Source organism: Platichthys flesus, chromosome 7, assembly GCF_949316205.1.
Source record: "Platichthys flesus chromosome 7, fPlaFle2.1, whole genome shotgun sequence".
In the NCBI taxonomy this organism is placed as follows: domain Eukaryota; kingdom Metazoa; phylum Chordata; class Actinopteri; order Pleuronectiformes; family Pleuronectidae; genus Platichthys; species Platichthys flesus.
Window position 1 is genome coordinate 19579003 of NC_084951.1, and position 25441 is coordinate 19604443.

The 25441-nt window shown below is 42.3% G+C and overlaps 2 protein-coding genes across 3 annotated transcripts in view; one reads left to right on the plus strand and one right to left on the minus strand.

Annotated features, from left to right (window-relative positions):
• The window catches only part of LOC133957299 (glutamate receptor-interacting protein 2-like), a 28732-nt gene extending 20983 nt beyond the window's left edge, over positions 1–7749 (plus strand). The window contains exons 19-24 of one of the 2 annotated variants that reach the window (XM_062392807.1): positions 269–451; positions 544–703; positions 2903–3017; positions 3333–3563; positions 4363–4509; positions 5711–7749. In XM_062392807.1, the coding sequence (XP_062248791.1) occupies positions 269–451; positions 544–703; positions 2903–3017; positions 3333–3563; positions 4363–4509; positions 5711–5908 (1034 nt within the window). In that variant the 3' untranslated portion in view covers positions 5909–7749. The remainder of the gene's footprint in view (positions 1–268; positions 452–543; positions 704–2902; positions 3018–3332; positions 3564–4362; positions 4510–5710) is intronic. The other variant, XM_062392808.1, reaches the window with a different exon arrangement.
• A 905-nt stretch (positions 7750–8654) lies between these two features.
• Positions 8655–24944, minus strand: LOC133956267 (sodium- and chloride-dependent taurine transporter-like). The gene is made up of 14 exons (XM_062391181.1): positions 24767–24944; positions 22411–22640; positions 22172–22306; positions 19813–20047; positions 18787–18919; positions 18034–18168; positions 17139–17242; positions 16874–16998; positions 15291–15403; positions 14163–14300; positions 13635–13737; positions 11855–11955; positions 11537–11707; positions 8655–10387 (listed from the first exon to the last, which is right to left on the minus strand). The coding sequence occupies exons 1-14, from the start codon at positions 24775–24777 to the stop codon at positions 10235–10237; spliced, it is 1887 nt and encodes a 628-aa protein (XP_062247165.1). The 5' UTR covers positions 24778–24944; the 3' UTR covers positions 8655–10234.
• Between the last annotated feature and the right edge of the window lie 497 nt (positions 24945–25441).

Genomic DNA, 25441 nt, shown 5'->3' on the forward strand with positions numbered 1-25441 from the left:
TTCCCTTTACTGATCCTACATTTCCTAGCACAAAATAAACTTGACTATAAAAAGCACTTTTAGTAACAAACGGGAGGGGAAAGAGGAGGAGTTATTAAATGAGACAGAAGACAATGTAGACACAAATATCAATCAGGAAAAAAAGATTGTAAATTAGAAAACATGCTATAAACCATATATTTATTATGCTTTTATAAAGTTTTATTTATGTCAGAGAGTGTCATTTCGTCCGTGTGTCATCTTGACCTGAGTCAGTGTTTGTTCTCAGAGTCTGATGGTCGACAGCCTCTGGACAGAGAAGCTGGGTTTCTCAGTGATCCAGAGGACGAACTGATGGACTCCCATAAGATGAGTAAACACTCCGAGGTCTATTCTGCCACTGTTCCCAGTATAGACTCTGCCATGAGCTCCTGGGACAGCTCTGGGTGCGATGCGGGGTACAGCAGCCAAGGTGAGGCCCACTTGGATGGTCTCTGCCTAAAAATGACCCGTTTCCCTTCATCAATTTAGATCGGTGGCGTTTTCTCGTGTTCCCATTTCCAGGTACATATCTTCACAAAGCCTCCGATATATTGCTCAATCCCAATGACTGGAGGCGCACTCCGCTCAGGAGCCACACAAGTTCAAGCTCTGCGGGGTTAGTCCACCACTCGGCACTGTATGACGGGAGGTTCAGTGAGGATGAGTGGGACAAGATACCAGGGTGAGTGCAGTTTCATTCCTGTCAACAACTTGTCTGATGTCAGTGCAGCTTTTATTTCACAGCAAAAAAACATGTTTAATTTAAATCATTGTGTATAAACAGTGGTGGAAAACTGTACTTTGGTAAAGATTTGGCTTATGTATTTTCAGTTTATGCAACTCTAGACTAATATTCCACATTTCAGATGGAAATATTGTACTTTTTACTCAACTATACTTATCCGAGTGCCAGTCATTGCTTTTCCTATTCTGATATGAATACATCTCCATCTATGTTTCAATTATGACCAAAAACAATATATATGAACTAATAAGATTAAATGGTTAAATATATATGTATTGTCTTTGTCCATATTGAATATATCATTCAAGCATTTCACAGTGTAGGTTGGAAAAAATATGTGAACCCCTTGGAGTCAGGAGGTGGTTTGAAGTTTGAGTCCAACCAATAAATCCAGATCGTGGGTTACAGCTTCTTTAATCTATAAAATGAAAACATTCTGAGATTAATCTGCTGATGTGAACCAATTACCTCAGGAGACCTTTGATTAAGAACTCTTAATCTTCATAAAACTGGAAAGGGTTGAAAACCAATGTCAAAGGGTTTAGATATTCATAGTTCAATTAGGCAGTAGAGGATGTCCCTTTGCACCAACAGTTCTCCAAATAGGCCTGATTCATGAACGACCCTTTCTCGCTTCTTTCTCAGCCCATTTCCCATCTTTCCTGGGAATCTGTTGTAGGTTGTGTGTAAACCTGTAGAGAGGGGTGCAAACATTATCTTGTGCAGCGGAGGTGACAGAGTGTCTTTAAATAGAGACGACTTGTTACTCTCCCTTGAGGCGGGCACCCAGCTAAGATGGCTCCGACAACAAAACCCAGATGCTCCGTGAGGTAAAGACGGAGGAATCATGGGAGCAGTTTGACGTCACAGTTTGAGTCCAACCTGTGCTAATCATGGTGCTTGGTTGCATGAAGCATGGCCTTGACAGCGGGAGAGGAAACATGCTGTGCCTTTCAAAAAGAACAGAAGAAGACGTGACTTGAAGTTCGCCAAAGCACAGCTTGACTCTTTACAGCCCTTCTGGGACCAATGAAGTAAATATTTTACAGAAGTAATTTAAAAGAAATGATTTCCCCCTCCTGATGTCCGAGTTCAGAATTGAACCCAGCAGAACTTCTGAGGAGTGATTTCAAGAAAAATTCCCCCTGAGCATTTGTGCAGCTCTGATCTACAGCTCCCAGAAATACTGGTCTGAGATCATTGCAGCTGAAGTAGGTTCAACCAATTTTAAGGACTCACTTATTTTTTCCACCAGCACTGTAGATGATTGAGCGTGTTCCATAATAAGCCTATAATTGTTTGTGTGTTTATGTTCTTAAGAACATTGTGTTAATACAGAAATCGGGGTACATACTGTATATGAAAAAAGACTGGATTTGTCACAGGAGTCATTCTACTGCAGAATGAGTACTTTTATTTTGGATTCAAGTGTATTTAGCTGTTAATACTTCTGCACCTTAACTTTGAATGCAGTACTTACTTTAATAGCTTAGATTATTATGTGGTGTATCATTGCTTTTATTCTGAAGATCTGAGTACTATTTCCACCACTGTGCACAAGTCAAAGCTTCTTTCCTTCACCTTTTGACTTTTCAAATTCACTGACATAAGCAAACTGCACTTGTCTGAGCCACTGTCTCTTCATTTTGTATTGTATGCTTTCATATTTGTGCTCTTCCAAACTGTCCTCTTTTCTGTTTTCTCAGGTATTCTCTCTCTCATCTGCTTTACTAACTGCCCACGAGCTCTTTGGTGTTTTCACATAGACACATCTTTTTCCGTCACACCTTGTCCACAACCAAAACCCCTCAAACATCAGGCTTATGTCTCTCCCCATTTCAATTATTTTTCTCCCCCTGAACTCTTCCGTCACATGTTCTCACTTTTCTGTATTTTTTTTTGGGGGGGGTGCAACTTTTGTAAACCTGAACTCTTTTAAGAGCTTTATCTAATCTAGCGGACTCCAAGGGAGAGAATTTACAATAAACCCTCACTGTTGGTCCTGTGAGATTTTCAAAGGGACTCTTCAGCGTGCGGCCCGAAAAAAACAGCATCTCCCATGCTGCCTTTGTACGCAGTACCGGCCTCCAGACTGCAGGGCTGCTCTCACCTTCTGGTTCCTGCATTGTCATATAGATTCGTCAGCCCTCCTCGTTTCCATGGCACCCTAAACCATGAGGACAGCTTCTGGTCCCAGGCTCTGCAGGACCTCGAGACCTGCGGCCAATCGGAGATTCTCAGGGAGCTGGAGGTACGCTCACCCCTCCTTCTCTTGCTTCCTCTCCTCCTCCATCTGCTTCGTCCTCATGACCAGTGTCGACCTAAATGATCATGCCAGAGGAAGCTTTATAATAATCACCAGAGTGTAATCTGTTATTAAATCTGACAAGGCCAGGCACTCGCTGCCGAACTGACCGAGGAAGGGTTTGTGCAAAGCGTCTGCCTCTAATCACATTGTGTGCAACACAGTAGAGATTATGCTTGTGTTTGTACTTACATTTTTTATTTTTTGGTCTTTTATAGTGCATGATGATATAATAATCCGTTTCATTTCGTGCTCTTTCAGGCATCCATGACAGGTAGTGCACTTAGCCTATACCTAGAGGAGACCAAGACCAATGAAGACTTGATGTTTCAGTCTGAGTTTAGCCCCATTAAAAGGGAGGGAATCAACCACACTGAGTCAAAGACTAAAAGTATCCTGAACACATCGACTGGAGCCAGAGATGCCGCAGCCAGGGGCAGAGGGGACCTCTGTGACGGTTTGTCCAGTACCACTCTGGCACTACACAAGGTAGTTTGTGTTCACTCTAACATCTCCCATCAGAACAAACGTGAATAAGTGTAACGTGTCCCTCTTCAACATGAAGGTTTGACACCTTATCTCTAGAAACCCACTACACATGGGTATGTGTAGTGTGATGTGAAAATTTTCTGGTTTCCATTCTTAAGTTCGACCAATAACATTTGAGCAGACTTTATAGAAGCATCTCACTATAAAGAGTATCTTGGCCTGGATATCTGCTGTCTACACCGGAAACCCTAAAACATTGGCTGTTGCCCTCTTTTCTTATTCCCTTGTACTTGCATGTAGCTAACGTATGCATTCTATTGAAACCTCATACTCTCTGTACAATATACTGCTAATGTAATCTGCAAGATGTGATCCGAGGCTTGATCAAAACACCCATATCATTATTGACTGATCACTCAACTGCTCTCACAGCTTAATGAACAAGGTACAAACAACAGCGTCCCCAGGGAATCTGTCCATTATAAAGTTTAGACCTGCGTGCCTCCTCCACTTGACTCACTCCTGCTTTCAGTTCATTATAACTGGACCCAGTGGATGCCTGGCCAGTCAGGACCTGCACCGTGTGTATGACAAAAGCATGCAACACCCATACTATATCTCACCCTGTGACATGCACAAGGTGAGACGCACAGATGTGAAGTTTGTGCATCCATTATCCTTGACTTTTACATGATCTCTACAGATGTCAATGTTTGCCCATTCCCTCATATGTCTCTAGATATTTATGAATATGTGCTATGCGATGTAATCTCTGTAACTCTAAGGTCCTGTGTGTTTGCAGGTGACCGTAAGGAAAGACCTGGAGAGCCATGACTTCGGTTTCAGTGTGTCTGACGGGCTCCTGGAGAAAGGGGTGTTCGTCAACATGATCCGTCCTGAAGGCCCAGCTGATCAGGCGGGTGTAAAGCCTTTCGACCGCATTCTTCAGGTACTGTTCTCGCCTTAGACAGTATATAAGGATGGACAACATGAAAGTACCCCAGAAGTGAAACTAAAGCATCTCGATCGCCATCTGGTGGCTGGCTAACTCATAAACCCTGCTTCCTCCACGTTAGTGGCTGGGACATTGATCAAAGTACTGAGGTTCAATGTGTAAAATTTAGGTGAAAGGGATCTATTAGCAGAAACTGAATATAAAATAATCCTTGTGATGTTTTCAGTAGTGTGTTTCATCTAAATTTTACAAATTGATGTTTCTTTACCCTTGAATGGGAATATATTTAAATTCTGTATTTTACAAAGGGAGTGGGTCCTCTCTACGAACCTTTCAAAAGCTAAAAATAGTTCTAAAAAAAAAAAAAATGGTTCTGATTGCACTAATGTGATTTAATTATTGATTTTTGGGGGGTTATTTTGGTTTTAAGGGTTAGGGTAAGCCCCTAGCACATTTCTGGAAAGAGGGAGAATGTGGACATGTGTCGTCCATCTTTAAATACATCCTACGATTTTTGCCCATAGACTTAATCTTTAAACAATAGTTTGACATATTGGGAAAATGGTCTGTATGCTACTTGCTAAGACAGATGAGAGGATCATTACCACTCGCATAAGTGTTTTTTCAGTATGAAGCTGGATGTCATTAGCTTAGCATAAAGACTGAAAATGGCACAATGGCTAGTTTGGTTCTGTGCACTTGTAGCACTCAATAATTTGCTCTATAAATAGTCTATAAATGCTAAATTAAAGGGGCCAGCTTGTTATCTTGGTTTAGCATATATACCTACAACTATAGGTTCTGTGCACTTCTAAATCTCACTACTTAGCTTATCTCATGAATGCTCAGAAATTGCTGAATAAAAGGCACCAGCTGGTTAGCTTTGTCTAGCTTAAAAAATGGAAGCTGAGGTGACGGCTAGATAAAGATTTCCATTTTAGCATAAGGACTTAAGAAAGATTATTGTGATATTTCCAAGCAAACAGCAGATTGGAAAAGGAATAATCTTCTACACAACCACAATCTACTCACCGCAGTTTTGGATTCAACAGATGAGATAACGGATAATTGGATGAAGTGGTTCTGGCAGATTTGATTTGCTCAACTAGACCTCTCCTGTCTCAAAATGTCAAACTACTCATGTGAATGTAAGAGCACGTTCAACGTTGAGTTTTCATTGGCTCTGATCTTCCAGGTGAACCGTGTGAGAACCAGGGACTTGGACTGTTGTCTTACCGTGCCCCTAATTATGGAGGCTGGAGACAGCCTGGACTTGGTCATTAGCAGGAATCCCCTGGCAGCCGCCGACACCGGGCTGCCTGACGACTGTGACGAACCCTCAAACTCACTGTTCTGCTTTCACGAACACATGACCAGCAGCATCGCCCTGTGATCGCAGAGAAAAGACACCAGTCCTGGGACACGCACACCAAACACATCACGCACAGTTTAGTTTGTCACATTGTACCTCTCAGAGAGACCTTCACACTCATGTTCCGCTCGCAGAGCATCCTCTCACATGCACAAACACAAACCGCCACTCTCCAGCCCCTGAAAGCATTTGTCGCTCACACAGCTACAAGTGCATGTTGTTCACTGTTCTCGGTTTTATGCACCGTTCCTTGGAGGCTCTGAATCTCCCCACCTCCCTTCCTCCCCCACAACACCAGAGGCAAAGCCGCATGTAGAGTTACATAACAGGGGTCTCATGGCTTCTGACGGAGCCAGGATGACTTCACAGACACACACACACAAACACACACACACCTCCGGTCTGGAGAGAGAGTCAAAGGCCGCACGCACATAACCCCAGCATAAATTTACCTTCCTTTCCTGTAATGGGATTCATGTTGTGATTCAAAGAACAAGAATCCAGTTGTGCAAAGCAGATTTTTTTTTCTTTCTTTATGTTGAACACAAAAGACTCCCATGCAATGCTCTATATGCACAGAACACACACAAGCCAACCCACACATAGATGGGCGGTGGGGGTGGACTGAGTTATTTCCGCCATGTCTTGGCTCACTGCCCCTGTTTCCAGTCTCTCCTCCACACTGCCCCCCCCCCCACACACACACACACACACACACACAAACACACACACACCCACACAGAAGGGACAGTAGCTCCAAATAGACGGAAAGCTACCAGATACTTTCCAAGTATCATGAACTATAATTTACACCCCTTATATCTTAATACCACAAATGCTTTTACACTCTCACCTTCCTGTTTTGAAGTGGAATATCCCTTAACAAATAGGTAGTTTTTTTTTTTGGTTACTTTATTTTTTAATCCATACACAAAGTTTACGAAGATCGTTTTGCACGTATGCAAGTTTCTTTTCAACACTGCATTTGCATACACAGCCCACGGTTTCATCCAAAAGTTCACTTTCACTTTTTCACGTTTCACTGTGAGTCTGAGTTTCTGTTTGTGGCAGCTGAATATTTTTTTTCAGCAGTTCGAGGTCTATCACAGATTTTTCCTCAAATTAATCACATCCTTTACCGGAACAGAGGATGAAATGCCTTTTACATTTTCAGTGATAAATGATTTCACCCTACATCTGATTGGGTTTATCATCAGTGGGATTTGTTTGTGCCATACCAGTATCTATAAGCATGTTAAGCATGCATAAGTAGCTCTTCCTCCTGACATAAAAAGACAAACACTGGATTAATCTCTGCACCAACTGGATTTCTGTGCGAGTGCTTTCCCCTTTTTTCTTATCATGAAATTGTGTTTTTTACAAAGCATAGGTGTAAAAAATCTAGTGTGTCGATCAAGCTGCCTCTTTGGAAATTAATACTAATTTTAGTATCATGTCTTGCCTGATGTGAACTTGTGAGATCATTGGAGACTGGTTCATCCTTTTCCAAATCTTATTTCTGAATCAAGTCTTTTACTAAATATCATGTACTGAGGTCGATTTTTGAGATTTATATTAATTTTATTGTATTGTATCTTTTTATTTTTACTGTATGATGGTATGCAGTGCTATATTTTTATTGATCGTACATGCGCATATGTTGTAGTGTCTTCATTTAAGCTGTGATACTGAATGTGGCTGCACATTTCTTCGGGTTGATTTCCACATCCTCCCTGAATATGTCAGGAATCTGTTAGAAAGAACTTGAAAGATTAATTGGATAATATTTTATTTTTGTTATTTAATTTATTATAAACTAAGAAATGTATTCCTTTTTATGGAAATAAAATTATGAAACCTTAGATATTTTTTTTTCTCAGCTGTCTCAACAGTGTGTTTAATTTAATCAGTGATGATTCACACTGAACCAGGAAATGTGTCAACTCTTAACAGGTGGAATGCCAAGTTTTTTCGGGTGATTTTAATTTGACTGCTCAACTGAACTGTCCAGACTAATACATCTCAAATACTGGAAGGATTGTAATGAAATATTATTTAGAATGTTTCTCCTAAGGAGGATCACATTAGCGTCTGATTTGTTCTTTAAATGCCTAAATTCAAATCTTTGGGGGTTCAGTGATTCCCAAATAAACCAGTCTCCCCCTTTTGTGAGTGAGACGTCAATGCAGTTCCCACCTGCTAGGGGGGGTGTACGACTAATGGTGGGATGGACACCATGAAATTTAGGACAAGTGTCAACGAGTTGTCAAAGGGGAATGGAGGGAGGTGGGAGTCGGGGGGAATGGGTGGCCTTCAAAGGAAATAAATATTATAAATAAAGAGCTCTATTTCAGGAGTGGAATCGAAACGTGCTGTGATTCACACAAGTGGAACTTCCTGAAAATAGATTGATGAAGGTTGTAAGTGGCATCAAGGTCTAATGAAAAGTTTGCAGTCCAAGACTCATTAAAATGATTCCTGGCAGTGAACAAACTATGCAACAACTTATTAAACAACTGCAGCCTCTGTGGCTGTGCACGCATGTATTGAATTTAAGCGCCGCAGTGATATGCCCTGCAGGAGTGACATTGAGCCGGATGTCTGTGAAGACCGGTAAGATGACACTGCACTGAAATTCAGTCTCTTCAATTATCTGTACATGCATGCAAACACAGGAAGGAAAAGAAAACAGCCAGTTATTCAATTCCCATGTGAATTTATGAGAGACATATTTAGAGAAAAAGAAAAAATCAATCAGACAAATGGATCCAAAGAAAAAAAGACGTTTATTTATAATCTCTATAGAATGATGCAATATGCATCTCAAAGGGGACAACTGTGAGACAAAATTACTTCGGTACACATGAATTTCCAAGCACAAGATTTCCATGGACAAAGCAACACGGTACTGTGATGAATCTTGCAGATGCTTAAGGATAACAACTCATTCGGACATTACATATAACTGTTTAGGCTGTTTCAGTGATAAGCATAACATTTACCTTAAATTTGATGCATTTTGAAGGAGCAGAGAATGTCATTACTTCATAGAATATTGGACACTGAAAAAAATATTCTTGGCTCACACTGTAATCAATATTTGAAGGTGATATTGCTGAGTTTTAAGTAGGCTCATTGATGGTGTAATATGATGTACAGTATAAAATTGTTACAAAAAGGCATATGTGAATTACATACAATTCAACTTCTACAAACAAACGTCTACAGTGAACGTTAGACACTAATCCAGTGGTATTTCTGATATTGAAATAGGGAGAGTCAGTCTGTTAAGAAAATAAATGTTATTAATTTAAGTGCTGTTCTCACAGGCCCTACTACTAATGATGAGTCAGAAAATTTGACTTTAGATTTCTACTCTATTTTGTCATTGTCTTATCATTGGGACAACTAGATACTGTATATCAAAGTTTACAATATCAAAAAGTTAGAAGTTAAAAATATATCCTCCTGTAATGTGCTGCAAAGGCATCTGCAATACCTTGCAACAAAACAACAAATACTACATTAAAGGTGAAACGACATATAAAGTGCAAAGAGAGGTTTCAATAAATGCACTGGGACTGACTATAATAGTCACACAGGCAGTGTACAAATACTCTAAAAATGCCACTTTCCATTTCTCCTTTTTTCTTCCTTATCCGATTTTTCCTTATTTATTATTTTGTCTTGGTAATTTTTGAGGATGTATCTTCTTATGAATGCATTTATCACAGTATTTGGCAAAGGCCTTGTTGAACTGGAAGGATGTCAAGCAAAAATTCAATCTATGCCACGCATGTTTCCATTGAACATGTTATGGATATATACTCTAAGAGCTGTGGCTGGTTTGCTTCTGCCGCAAGCAGAGGTACATTCATTTTCACTGTGGGATACACAACAACAGTAATAGATTAGAAGTTAGCTTGGGCAGCGAGGGCTGCCACGATCAAGTCAGAGTGTTAAAACATTTTCTTACATTTACATGGTTAATAACTTGTTTAGGTTAGTTAATTTATGAGAAGAGAGAATTCCATCATTTCTTCTTATACAAAAATAAAATAAAATTCCTCATCTCTCTAGAAATCAACAGAAAGGTGGTAAACACTGAATAAGTTCTACCTCAAAATACTGCCTAAACTGAGATCAGTGCCAACTACAGCGACAACAAGTGTAACATCGACAATATTGATATAGTAAAAAATAAAAACAATAATAACTCTCCTCAAAGAAATCAATCCGGAGTTTCTCTAAAGTGAATATATGGACAATGTAAACCTTCCATGATCAAAGTTAGCAAATATGATAACGTGGAAAGCACAACAATCGTGTTCCTCTCACAGAGAGCGCTCACATCATTGTTTCTACAATGGTGTGGGTGGGCTTGATCAAGCCATTGTTCCCGTTGGGGTCCAGGGGCTGTGTCAGCTCGCTGCCCTTCAAGTTGTACTCTTTTGGGCGAGAGCTCACACCGGACTTCGGGGCTGCCACTGCTTTTATCCTCTGAGGGAAGGAGATCAGGTTAGACAGGCATCAGTAACCAGTGTTACACAAGAGGCGGTTTAGGGCTCAGAGCCATTTTAAATGTCCGACATCGTAATTGAACATATATCAATTCTGTGTCAACGATTCATAACGAACGTCACGTGAGTATTTTATTGAAAGAATAGTTGAATGAGAGAATTCATCTGTCTTTCGCCAAGATGTCACTTGATACCACTTTTCCTATCTGTTGCCACATGCAGATTAGCATAGCTTAGCATAGAAATGAGAAGCAAGAGTAGCCAGCTAGTTTGGTTGCTAGATGCTAAAGTAGCATGCATTGCCAAGTAGCATGACAAAATCGGTACTACACTCGTTAGTATGCTAAATGGGAAGCTACAGCTAGCAGCAGATTAGCTTAGCATAAAAAGATGCACTGGGAGTAAAAGTTAGCCTGGCGGCCTGGCAACCTCATGACTGGTGACCGCTGGTGTTAGCACAGCGACTTATTAGAATGCAGACTGACAACATTGATCAAATAACTATAAGTAGGTGTAATAGAAATGTTAAACCTGCTAATTTGCAAGTCTATGAATCACAGAATGTGTCAGCTCAAAATTATTTTCTTATCTGTTTGCATAGATGACAGGTTGACCTGACTCCCTACCAGCTGTTTCCTCTCACTGAGCTATGTCCCCTTGTTAAATGATATTTCCGTGCACACTAGATGTTGAGTAACGTTATCCCAAATTAACGTCTGACATCAAAGCAGCCTCTCTTTGCTTTCTGGGAGTGCTGCGGTTACATTCATTACAGTGCTGGTTAAAGTTAAAGGGAATTATACAGTGCAGAGAAAGCTCAACGCACTGAAAATTAAGAAAACACATACAACGCGGGCCAATATAGAATAGCACTGCAAATGGGGAAGTGTTTCCAAGAGACCCAAACAAGTGATGAACCTTCATGTAGTTAAGTGCTTTGTGAAGTTCCATAGCCACTGACGATTAGCAGACCTCAATAACTTCAAAGCATTGAACTACAGCCAGGTTCATCACTTTTTTGGTTCCCCTGGAAACATTGTCATTTTCGCTATTTGCATCTCATCTAATTCCAGACAACAAAGCAAACATAAAGAGCATATTTTCCAAAAAAAGGGTTGTGTCGGCTAACCTCGATCAGGGATCCCTCAGACTGCAAGATCTTGATGACCATCACCAACGGGATGCAGATCATGGATGACAGGGCCAAGAACCAGCCCACACCGATGGCCCAGTCAGGGTACTCATACACCTTGTTATACTTCAAGGGCTTGTACTTCACCAGGGAGAAGACAAAGCAGCCCTATAGGAATCAAACACACACGTTGCTTTTAGTTCTTCGGTCGCACAGCTCCCTGTGGCCTTGAAGGTAACGTCGACATTTGTCACTTTTCATCATCAACAGTATCTCTGATCCCTTTGACACAATAGACCGACTCTGATCTCTCACCATGCATAGGACAGGAGTGATTACGGTCCAGCTCCACTTCATCCATGGGTTTGGTCTGTAGCCAATCATATCCTCAACTGCATCGTAGAAGTTATCAGCTCCTGTCAGACACAAAGACACAAAAACATGAGAGCTCACATAATCAAAGTGTGTCAGTGTAATGAATATTGTAGATAGGTTATCATCACCGTACTGTACTCATGTTATTGTTTGCTGTCACAGAACAACCTTTTATAACTACCAATGGAAATTAGAAAGTTTATGAACACTTTATCTCTATTGTCTGCCATAAATTGCAGCATATATTCCACCTGGGTCATGTCCCATTACAAGATAAACATACTGAGCTTTATCAGTTAAAACTAGGATACTAGGTCAATATTGACGCTTCCTGTGTTGATTGCGATAATAATGTGCTTTATTGCTTTGTTTACTAGGGAGTGTGCTGTGGTTTACACTAGACTGATATCCCTGATAAAGCCTGTTTGTACATGTTAACAATATTGTCTATCAATACCGATGAGACAATGTTTTCATTGTTGGTCTGTTTGTCTGTCTTTCAGCCAGAAAAATAGTCAACCGATTTTCTTGAAACTTAGAAGGAAGAATGGGCAAGGGTACGACCCGTTACAATTTGGCATGGATCCGGACAAAGGGGTGGATCCAGAACATTTTATAATTTTCTTGAACTCAATGTTTTCGGACATTTTACCTGATTTACGAGTGAATCATTTTTTTATCCTGATAAAAGAAATCAGCCAAATTTAGGGAACAGATTTCTACGTTTGTGTAATTTAGTGAGGCTTAATTTTTCTGGGTTTGTACCCTCATGGTTGAATGCACTTATTGTAAGTTGCTTTGGATGAAAGCGTCAGCTTAATGAAATGTATTGTAACGAATTGAAGGAGACTGTAGGGCTGAGGCAGATGTATGCGCTTTATTGTCTTTAAAGGAGAAAATCCTCTTTTTTGTTTAGCCTAAAATTGTGTATATGCTCTAAATTAGTTTTAAACTCAAATCAAGCAGATTTGATTGACAAGGATCTGGAAATAAAGACAAATACGTTTGAACAAGTGAGAAGAGCAGAGAGAGTAACCAAAGTACATGAATTTGATATGTAAAAATATCCATAGCTACTCCAACTTTGGCAGAAAATGTGCAAGTAGTACTCTCACAGTAAGAAATCTTGCACTTCCTTAGATCTGATCTTACGCTACCTTGAGGGATCCCAACCCTGAAGTTTGCGAACTAATGGTGTAGAACATACCCAACCAAAAAGTGAGAGGGGCTACTGTTGTGCATGATTTAACCACAATGTCATTAACAGAGGCAGTCAGTGGAAAACATTTGGAATAATAGGGCCTTTCAGTGTGTACCCTATAAATACCGTGGCTGCTGAATGATGTCGGATGATGATTCATTGTTATTTGAATGATATGGCTTCTCGCAAAATAGTAACATGTTGATCTTAGTTGTTTATTACTGGAGGGCTTGATTCAGTTTAAATAAGGGTTCCTCTTATTAGACTCAATGTTCTTCCTTCATGATGATAGGTGTAATGTGTAGGGGGAGAACCAAGGCTATCCAATCACCCCCCAGGATTAACACCCCACTCGCCACAACCCTGATGGCAGTTAGACTTATTTAGTGCTGAGCCCCAATGGACACCTTTAATTACCCCCATAGAACTCATTCGTGCTTTAATTCAACTCACTGTAATTACTTCAAGAAAACAGACACGCACAACAGAAATCTATCACATAGATTTGTTTCCACTTACCATAAACCCAGGCTACAGCAATGCATTCAAAGAATGCAACCCACAAAAGGCACACACCACTGGCTGCATAGTAATCAAAGAGTTGAAACACATACATGCCACCCTGGAAGAGGAAAAGACAGAAAACAACATAAATTATCCTTCTGATGTGTATGGAGAGAAAGAGAATCACAGAGATAGATGGGGACATTGAAGCAGAGGGGGCAGGCGGGGGGTGTTGAAAGCAGTGTACAAGGATGCTGGCACTTGACCAATAGAGGCAGAGTTCAACAGGTGCTGCGACGTCATTGAAGCACGGTTAACTGCTAAATGGAAAACGGCATTCCAGCTCGCTCCATTCAGACACACAGGACCGGGTGGTGACTGCCACAGGGAGCCATATTTGGTCGCAAAAGCGCAGCGGCCCGGCGAGCAAGTGGAAAGTCTGTTATCTCTGCTGCAGAGCCGAATGCACAGGGTCTCTTTTCCTTTTCTAAACACGGTGGAGCAGCAGAGGAAGCTCAGCGAGGAGCCCGCTGGTGAACTTACTTTCGTTACCATGGCGAGTCCCAGGAGATAGCTCATGAAACACATCCCAGCTATAAAGATCTCCCGTCGGTAACCCTTCCTGAGGAGGGATGGATACAGATCCACAATAGAGGTGATCTGTCCTTCCACTTCGACAAACTGGGGAGGCAAAAGCGACTGGTTACTTCTCAGAGGACAAAGAATAACTAAACAACCAGTGTCTCTTTTTATGCAGAGCTCTATAAATGAGATGTTTTAAACAAGTCTTATTTCTGTAACACTTGTTTACTGTTATTTATAAACCAAGATACAACAGAAACAAAATAACAGTGAATCAACGTCTTTGTCTCTGCTGTGCCTCCTCATAAGCTACATAATGTCATAACATTATGAATTTGCTCCAATTTATCAAGTGGCTTTATGCTCCGAGGGCAGGCCCTCTTTTTTTGCATGAGGACCGAACAAAACCCCCTTACATAACAGTGCCGTAAGTGTGTGTGTGTGTGTGAGCCATGTTAACAATATGTAGCATTCAGGGCTACAAATCGGCATGAAATTTATGGTTGAGCAAAGCACCCACACACGCAAACACATGCATGCCCGCTCGCATGCCGTCACAGGCCACATTTCTAAATAGCTGCACTTGCATGACTATTTACATGTGCTCAAATTTAGAGCATTGACCTGATCTTGCATTTGGCTGAGATGAGTAGCTGGCCATTTGCAGGACTGAGATAGCACAAGACTAGAATTACACATGGATGCAGGAAATGTGATACAGCCAAATAATCACTCTGGTGCACACTTGGGTTTTGTCTACTTAGATTATCTTGTCTCAATCAAAGATCTGACCCCTATCATAGCCAGGTAATGGCTTGCGAGCTATAATGATGACTCCTTCTGATATAGTGTTTGACAAACAGATTCTAAAACCTTAATTTGTGGCTTTACAAAGCATGAGAAGGGGCCTTAGACCTTACACCTTGCATTACTCCGCTGTCAGATATCGGATTTCTTCAAGACATTAGATATGGATCAGAGAGACACTAAATGTGTTTTACACATTGATATTTGGCAGGGGCCATCTAACCTATACCAAACAGCTACGCTGCATTTAGCCTAACAGCAGATTTTTGTGAACATACCGACCTGGCTGTCAAGGCCCAGCAGCAGCAGCATGATAAAGAAGAGGATGGCCCAGAGGGTTGGCATCGGCATCATTGACACAGCTTTGGGGTAGGCGATGAAGGCCAAGCCGGGACCTGGAAGCAGAACAGAGTGGGGATGGGGAGAAGGGGGCAGAGGACAGAATTAACATTTCTATCTGATTTCAGCTTGGCCAACATATGGTAAGGGGATCTGAAAAAATCATGTAATTCTCAGCTGAGCTAGAGACGCTGACAAGGAAATGCGATCCAATTTGGCCCTCAGTTGAGGTAAGATAAATTTAACGGGATTGAGTGTTGTGATTATTTGGTTGCAGGGTTTTCTGACTCTACAGTTGTCTTGCGTGTACGTAGCTGCAGGACAAATATAAACAACTACACTGTCCACTCTTTTACTCAGGACATACTAGATACCTGCCAACAGTATTGTCAATAAAATAAGCAGAACACTATTTATTAGGCTCTTTTGATGCTTTACATGTTATGTATTCTTCTGCACAGCTACATCATTTATTTCCTGCACTGGTGTATCATCCATTTTTTACATTAGATCATCTTTATATATATATATATATATACATGCAATTGCTACTATCTGTAAGATGTTAAACTGTATTATCTAGTACTGGTGCTAACTGTGTTCCATCAATGCAGTTGAGGATTTTAACAAAACAATGAACTGGTTCAACGGGGTTATATTAAAGCAAGATACACAAAGTCAACAATCACAAAGACTAATCCCTCAATTAGGGAGTTTAGCAATAAAATTCAAATAAATAGTTTCTGGGATTTCATATACTAAGGAATACGTATGCACAATCTATGTGTTTATGTCTCACATAGAGTCTACACACATGTACGTCTATGTCCATCACAGAGTCACCGTCATTGTCATTGGTTTCACATCATTATATTCAATCAGTTGAAATATTCAGTCTTACAGATAGCAAAGGTTTGATTTTAAAAGAAGAGAGCAGGCATGCTGAAATAAGACGCATCTCCTTCAAAGTCCACATGAGAAGCAGAAGCAGAACCGGTGGCGTCCACCTCGCTCAGGAGATCCACAGCTTGTTAAAGGAACAGAGCACACACAGTAGAGTACATACAGGAGGGTGCCAATCGTCTCAGCAATGTCCCCTGGTCAAAAAGACGTAAAGTAATCTACATGACGTAAGCCGGTTGGATGTGGCACGTGAGGACACCGGGTGCAATTGAGCGCATGTAGATAATGATGATGGAGCAGAACCACAGTTCGTTCTGTGGCTTAAACACGCAGCACTTGACCAATCGATGTAACCTGGCCTCCAAAGGGGAGAACAAACCGTATTTCCCGCTGAATTAACAATTCTGTTTCTTGGAAGGCTTTTTTTTATCTTTTCCAAGGAGTGTGCAGTGGCCGATACCTCTACATTTCAGCATCAGGATTTCCTGCGACTTAATTCTTTATATTTTTTCTATCATTTAAAATATGTTGCCATTGTAAGGCTTCCAATTGTCTGTCTTTCTTTTTTCCGCAGCAGCAGCAGCACCCACCGTTACTGCTACTGACACCTTCGACCCTCGTACCTGACTCTGCCACATCGGCAATGTCCACCCCTTGTTCTTGTGCCATGAAGCCCAGGACGGAAAATATTGCGAAGCCAGACACAAAACTGGTTCCGCTGTTGAGGCCTCCCAGCAGCAAACAGTCCCTATGTCACACATATGTCGAGGAGGTTGTTAATGAACACAGGTGGAACCGAAGTTCCCATTTTCTTTTCACGCAACCATCTCTGACACGAGTTGCTGTCACTACTACACTCCCACTCATCCCAGCGGAAACGCAGCTCACCTGTAGCAGTTGTATCTGTATTTGTTGTAGCTCCCCAGTGACGTCATGGCTCCCAGGCAAATGGCGTAGGAGAAGAAAATCTGGGTTCCCGCATCAATCCACACCTGAGGAGACAGAGGAAGAGGTGCACCGACTTTAATCTGTTATTATAACAGGTGTGGACTCGGTTTTGAGACGACTGGTATCACTCTCATGAAGATGGCGGATGTTGTTGGTTGCTTTCTGTCTTTATGCTAAAATAATCTAGCTGGCTGCAGGTTACAGCTTCATATTTAGCATGAAAGTTCCATCTAGGTCTCAGCAACACACTAAAGGCCGGCGCATGGTTCTGCAACTGCGTCTGCGGCTTTTCATTCAGTTGTGTGGATGGACTCGTTTTAATTCATGGTTCTTCAAGGGTTGTGTGTGTTGCAAAGCAATTCACCGCCAGAACACTAGGTGGAGTAACATTTTTTGCCGAAGACGACCTTATATAGACGCCTTCTTTGTGTGTGGCAGTCATCTTCGACTGTTTATTTACGCCACTGCTACTCCTCATAGCCTTTTTCTGGCGGACAAATTTGTCCCTGATCTTTCTCCACAGCTTCATACACTCGTCGACCTGCAAACCGACGTTAGCCGTTTGCGGGTCCTTGTATTCCGTCAATGACGGGTTATACAAGTGGTCATACTTTCCGATCTCTTCTACCAAACGCTCTTCTCTCTGGTCCAAATTCGTTCTTCTAAACAAAACGTAACAAAACAAGCACGCAAGGGGCTCTTGCGCTTGCGGGTCCCTGAAAACGCTGAAGCATGCATCGGCCTTAAGTAAACATGTTTTTCAAGATGTTTAATTTCCCTTTATCCCCTGTGGAAAGAAATGTTACAAAAAAAAAAAAATGGTTTTAAATTGTACCTCTGGATCTTGGAGTCGGGTCAAGTTGGGGTAAAGGTAAAATTTGATTCCTTCACTTGCCCCAGGCAGAGTCACACCACGGATCAACAGCACAATTAACATCACGAATGGGAAAGTCGCTGTTATGTACACCACCTAGACAGGACACAGGAATTATTACTAACAATGCAGGACAATAACAGGTATAGACTTAGGACACATCAACCTTGAGATACAATGGAATAAGCTCTAGCTTTAAAATAAACACGACTTCCCTAAGTTTTTTTCCTCGACTCTTACTCATCAAAGGAGTTTGAGCACATGAAACTACAAGTGTAAATGCACCCAAGATGCACTGGGGGTGGGTTGCGATCCGGTCAGCCAAAAAACCTCTAAAGTCAACTATTTCCCATTCACCTTTATTGCCATTTTAAATGTAACAACTGAGCATTTGCATTTTCCTTTATATTATCATATGTATCAGTGTGAAAGTACTTGTGCTCATTAGCAATAATGAGTACAGAAGAACACAAACTGAGACGCAGCAGCGGTTTCTGTCCAGCCAACAGAAACACACTTAGAGCTGAGGAGCGACACAAAGTCTGGCCAAGAAACGACCTCCAGGGCTGCGCTGACACTTGTGTCTCCACATCAACTAAATCAAGCTTGTTTCTAAAACTGTGGCTTTTGTCACTGACTCGTTGGGGTAGAAAAGTAAAAGGCCATACAGCTTCCAGGCAACACAATAAGTAAAGTATACACTTCCTCACTCACTTTCCCAGTGGACTTGACTCCTTTCCAGATGCAGAAGAAGCAGATAATCCAAACTGCCAGGAGACACAGGGCCAGGTCCCACTTTACGGATCCAATGTCCTCGATCCCAGAGGAGATGCTCAGGACATTGCGTCTACAGACGACACAGAGGCGATAGTTAATAGTTGTTTGAGGGATTTGAAACATAATAAAGTTATCTTGCACATTTTTAAACACTCAAAGACAGAAGTCACGTAATAACTCTAAATCATGAGCACAAGAGTATGATTAAGAGGGTAAGGAGTAGAATTCTGTGAAATGAAACAGGCGCATGACTTGGCCTTCCATTGGAGTTCTGCTACTTGTCCAGAGTCTGAGGACACTTCAAAGTTTAGAAGATTATCTGAAAAACTTTGTAGTCGAACCCTTGATGCACCATGAATACTTCTAACTTAGTGCTAATTGTTGTGATGAATTACCTTCAAATTCAAAATGGTAAAAAGGGCCATGAAAACCATTGCACTTCAGTTTAGTCTGACCAACTCTGATATGCATGTAGCACATGAAAGATTAAGATTAAGATCAAGATTTGTTTATTTATACCAAACACATGCACAGACATGCACAACACACTCATGCAATGGTAGGTAAATTTATCCTCTGCATTTGACCCATCTGGTGCAGGACACACAGAGCAGTGAGCGACCATGTATGGCGCTCGAGGAGCAGATGTTGGGGGAGTAAGGTGCCTTGCTCAGGGGCACTAGATAGGGTAGGGAGAATTCTCTTGGATTTTTGGACAGATCAATCCAGGTTCGTCTTTTGTTGTCGAACCAGAGACGAACCAGAGACCTTCTCTGCCCATAGTCCAAGTTTCTGCCACTAGACCACCGCCTCTCCCAGACAGTACAGACAAAGTTTATAATAAACTGGCAGACATTTAATATTCTAAAGTAAACTGTGCAAGTGAGATGAGACGACAGTGGGTTACGTGCATGTTCTCATGTGTGCATGTGTGGGTTAGGCGTGCCGTCCGTGAATACTCACTCCCAAAACTCTGTGACGGGGGAGGTGAAGTTGGTGATGTTGGCTGCCAACCAAAGGGTCTTGTTCTTGCGGACCGTGTCCTCCACACAGAACTCTGTGTTCCAGGGCTGCTTGCATTTTGCCCAGGGAAGCTCCGGCTGAAAGCAGTGAAACAGGTAGTAGAGACCCCAGGCCAAGATCACAATGTAGTAGACGTTCAGGAGGGATACGATGACAACAGAGGCGTAGCCAATACCTGGGAAGAAAGAGAGGTTGGAAATCCACATTAGCTCTATCAACTCAGCTGAGCATTTTTATTTCTGCTCTTTTAAAAAGACATTTTACAAATGAGCTTTTGTTTGTGTCATGAGATAAGCTGCTTTGATAAATACGCTGAACTTTATTCTCCTGACATTATCCTAAGAGGGTGTAAGTGAGAACGTAAATCACAGAGTCAGAGGCTCTGGAGTTTTATCCGGCCAGCCCCCTCATGAAAACCCAGGATTGAGTCAATTTCCAATTCACGGCAAGTTGAGCACATTGATGATGTTTCTAGCAACAGACGCAGGACTGAAAAAAAGTATAAGCTTTTGGCAATAAGGGGTCAATGTGCTGTAAACAAAAACACATGATCTCCAAAGCAGGATTTATAGTCCTGCCTCACATGATCTGCCCAGGAGCCACCCCCTGGACATTTTCTGGAGTTCATGTCAGAAAATGTCCCCAGGGGACAGGCCTACAACATTTTCTCTGGTCTTCAAAATGTCCCTTCCAGCGGCAACTGACTCGAAACTCACATTATTCATATTTAAAGTGTAATGTGATGCATTGTTGCAAAAATGTATCTCCTCATCCTGCTGCAATGAAGAAGACTTATACTCCTGGGCGTGTCGGTGCAGTAGGACATCACTGATGGGTGTGGTTGCATGAGTAATACAGAGTACTCTATGATGCAGCACATTATTAAGTAACTCTTTAAACAATTTGACTTCTAATGGGGGATAAGGCTGCTGAGCAAACTCCAAACAACTAACTCATAATGAACTTACCCGTCTACATTACCAACTGTTGTTATGTTCTTAGTGTTGGGCTATTTTTAGATGACTTTGCCATGAATCTGGACGCAGAAATCCCCGGTACTCTTCCTCGGCTTCAGAGTATTTATACACTCATCATCTCTATCGCCCCCACCTCCTCATTCCCACATACCGAATGCAAACAGATAGACAACTCATTTCTATGACTTGCGTGTGCGCGCGTGTGCGTGAAGTCCACAGTGTGTTTGTGTCTGCCGGGTAAAGTCATGAATTCACAATGTGATAAAAACTCAAGGAGGTGGGAGGAACAATGGGGGTCTTGTGAGTCGCCCGTTTTGTGGCCACTTGTGGACTTTCACTCCCGTGTCAGACGCCAGATGGACGGGCAGCAGCCTCAGCGTTTCTTGAATAGCGGAGAGCCCATCTGCAGCTGCTGGAGATCCGGTGCCGCACAGTTTCCTCCCTTTTCATGTAACGCTGCCCATGTGAACATGAGTAAAGGCGTCACGGCAGCTGCCGAGCTTGCTCAGTTCGACAGCTGTTGGGGCTGCACCTCGGAGGAATGACGGGCCCTGGGGTGTCTCAGAGGAATCTTATGGTGAGAGAACCCCACCCTTTGACAACTCGGTCACAGAGGACATTTATAATATAAAAGAAAACGAGTTGATCCACACTGCAGCTCCATGTCAACAAAGACCATCACAGAAACGTCATGCAGACATGTTGCTAACACTGTCCCCATTGCTCGGCAACTTGACTTATTTATGTATTTATTTATTGCTTTTGGTTTCCTGGTAACAAAGACCTCAACAAAACCATTACGCACCAGTCTTCCATCCAAAGATGACTGCATGTGCTCTTTGTATTTTTTTGATATTTAATGTAATAAGGTTCTATTAAATCTATGTATTTATACTTATTTATATAAATGTACATGTGTGTGCAGGTATGTACAGTATGTAAACCCTGTATGTGAGGCTGACCTCTGCAGTTACAAATTACTTATAACATTCATTCTCCCTGATTGTCCGTGTTGCTGTGCTTTCGTTGTTCAGCTCCTGCTTCATTTTGCTGTTAAACGTTGTTTACACAAAATAAACCACTCGAAGGAAGTAAAACTGTTCTAATTACCTGGGGTGTTGGCCTTAGCACAACACAAAATCTGACCTGTTGAGTACTTGACTGAAACAGGAAGACAACCAGGGCTCAACTCTTGTTCCAGCAAATTAGGCTTTTACTCGGCAATGAATATTAGATGATTTTGTCAGGGGATATTTATACTTCGATAAACAGCCTTTTTTTCTGTCTGTGAATCTATGCAGTGTTTATGTGTTTGGACTGACCAGTGAAGATGGGGCAGATCTTGCCCCAGCAGGTGATGCCTCCCTCAGAAGTGTACTGGCCCAGTGCGACCTCCAGGAAGAAGACAGGCAGGCCGCCTCCAAACAGGAAGATGGTGTAAGGAATGAGAAACGCACCTGGAGAAGGGAAACAGGAATCAGCTCTGAGTAATTCTAGAGCTGCAGGGATGTCATCGCAACATGCTTTTAGCTCTGGCGTTTGTCGTCAAGCTTTTGCTTACCTCCACCATTTTTATAGCAAAGATAAGGAAACCGCCAGACGTTTCCCAATCCGACGAAGCCTCCGGCCACAGACAGGACAAAGTCGAGCTTACTTGACCACTTCTCCCTCTGAGGAACCTTGCCCTCTGCCTCGTCCTCGGGCCGCGTGCCCGGGCTCTTTCCCGGCGAAGGTTTCAGGGTGTCCTTATGGAAGTCCTTCAAGCATTGGAGCTTCTCTTTTTGTGCCATGCTGTGGACGGCGGATGGGGAAAAGGACACATTGATGGAGAGAGAGAGAGAGAGAGAGAGAGAGAGAGAGAGAGAGAGAGAGAGAGAGAGAGAGAGAGAGATGAGACAGAGGTGAGAGGGATAAGACGCAGATAGAGAGGAGCATTAGGGAGATAATGCTGTCTCCTGATTGCGTTACAGCTTGCGTACATGATATACAGCACTATGCAGCTAATCTTGCTAATGTGAAACATTGCTGCATTGAGGTCATTCAGATTGGATCGATAGAAACATGGAGCAAAATGAAGTTAGAAAATTAAAATTATATGCAAATGTATGCAAAGGGGACTCGTGATAAAAGACCAGCCCAGTCACACCCAGTTTTTGCATTTCACAGTTTTTCAGGGGCAAACAGACAAGGAGAAAACCCAATGTGTTTATCTATCAGCCTCAATCAACCATTCCGTTTCTAGATAAGTAAAAACTTCCATATACGATGTATCATGTGTTTTAGTTTTGTATTCATGCGGCACAGCGAGTAGTGTGACGCTTCACCCTCATGGTGGATTTTTCTGCTCAGAGGGGGGCACATTGTCACTGGAGGAAGAGGAAGGGAATGTTTGGACACACTGCCGAGACCTCGCCTGAACCTGGGGCAATGTTTTTCTTTTCGCTTTCTCTTATGCTACTGTATCAGCAACAGGTCAGCTCTCCGTAATCCAAATTTAGAGGGGGAGGGGTTACATATCCCCTTTGCATTCCCTAAGCACTGGCCCCACACAGGAAGATGCTACAGCTTTAAGTTCCCGGAGTGTTTACACTGTAAACTGTCTTTCCAAGAAAGACAGGATTTCTTATTACCGGCTGAGGTGTCCTGTATCCCCCGCTTGAGCCAAAAAGAAACCCTAATAGGACGGGATAAACTATGTGTCAGGAGTGACTGTGACTTAAGCTCCCAGGCTGGGACACCATATGGAACATGGGAGGGGACAATGAGAAGGCTCGAATGAATCATACCCTCTAAGATTAGTAATAATACAAGAGGAAAAGATTAATTTTTTAAAAGAGAAGTTGGCAGAGCGACTTCAAATACTCCCCCTCAACTCTTGTGGGCCAATGGAAGGAGAAGAAAAGTCAGACGGCCTTGTTCATTGAAGCTCAGATGAAAGAACATTTTGTACGGAAAAGTTTCGACCCTGAAAATATTACAACCTTTGCTGAAAACACTGTGGGAAAACTGTGGAACGTGAAAGAAGCAGAAGGCGGTGAACGAACGTCAGGATGGCAACTTGAGACTTTACATTAAAAGAGTGATGATGATCATAATAACATCCACCTCTCAGGAGCGGCCTGGTACACGAAGAGACCTCTAGCATTCCTACTGGGAACTGTGCGTTTCCTCACTTAATTAACGCTTCAACAGCAAGCCTTGCATCCCTTAGAGAGAGAGAGAGAGAGAGAGAGAGAGAGAGAGAGAGAGAGAGAGAGAGAGAGAGAGTGTGTGTGTGTGTGTGTGTGTGTGTGTGTGTCCGTCCCATCGTTTTCTAGATTTTTTTTTTTTCTCTTCCTGTTATGCATGACAAGTCAACATGAACCGCTTTCCATTCCAAACCTACTTACGTAACTGGATCAGTAGTTGCCCACTCGGTTTCTCATCCTGTTTCAATCGCTCTCTCTCTCTCTCTCTCTCTCTCTCTCTCTCTCTCTCTCTCTCTCTCTCTCTCTCTCTCTCTCTCTATCCCTCTTTCCGTGCACTCCTCTCTCTCTCTCACCTGGTTGCCTGCTGTCACGAGCCCGTCAGATAACGCCAAAACGCAAACTGTCCCTGAGAATAAATCCAGACGCGCACTTCACCTGAAATCCCCTCATAATAAAAACAAATAACGCAAGATGCGCAACTGAAAGCGGTTCCAAACCCGGTTCGCTCTGATTAACACACTCGCTGGGCTTCCTCTTCTCATTCAACCTTTTCAACGAGCAGACTGAAATCGTAAACACACCAACTAACGGGTTATTCTTAAGCAAACGAATGCAACAAAGAAATAAATATAAATTGAAAACAGACCCCACAAAGAAAGTGCGTACAAACTAAAGGGCAATAGCAAATCAAGTTTCTTTTTCCAGCAAAGCAAATGAGAGTAAACTTACATTTCCTTCATGGCTGCGTCTGTGTGTAATGTTCCTCTCGCTCAGCTGTCACCATTCCACTGTACTGAAAGTCTTTATGCAGACACGGGTCACCAGGAGTGGAGCTGACAGCAGGACCCGCCCCTTGACTGTAAGACAATTAAATCCAAAGTGGAGATTGGACGCAGCCTCGCAGTGACTGACAACTCAGGTACCAACGTGAGAGACTGTAAATTTCCACTTCCAACTACTGCACACACACATAACCGTACACACACACACACACACACACACACACACACACACACACACACACACACAGACACACACACACACACACACACAGCCCAGTGGTGGTGGGGGACGATTGTGTCACACCCACACACTCACCCTCTTTATTCATGTTGGAGACACAGAGGACAAGTCAGGGGAAGAGAAAAGGAGAGCTGTGCTTGGTCTTGAATAATGATCTGATCTTATTATGAATATGCAATACAGTTTCATAACCAGTTCCCTCCAGAACATCGCCATGCCACTTCCGAGTAGCTTCGAGTGAAAACTGTCTTTATTCATGGGTGTGTGTGCTGTGGTCAGGCTGAATGACTGTCCTCCAGTCTGGTTTGTTATGGGAAATGTAAACCAGTACACTATCAGCATATAACAAGGCCTAATAAGGGAATATGTCTCCTCTGTGTC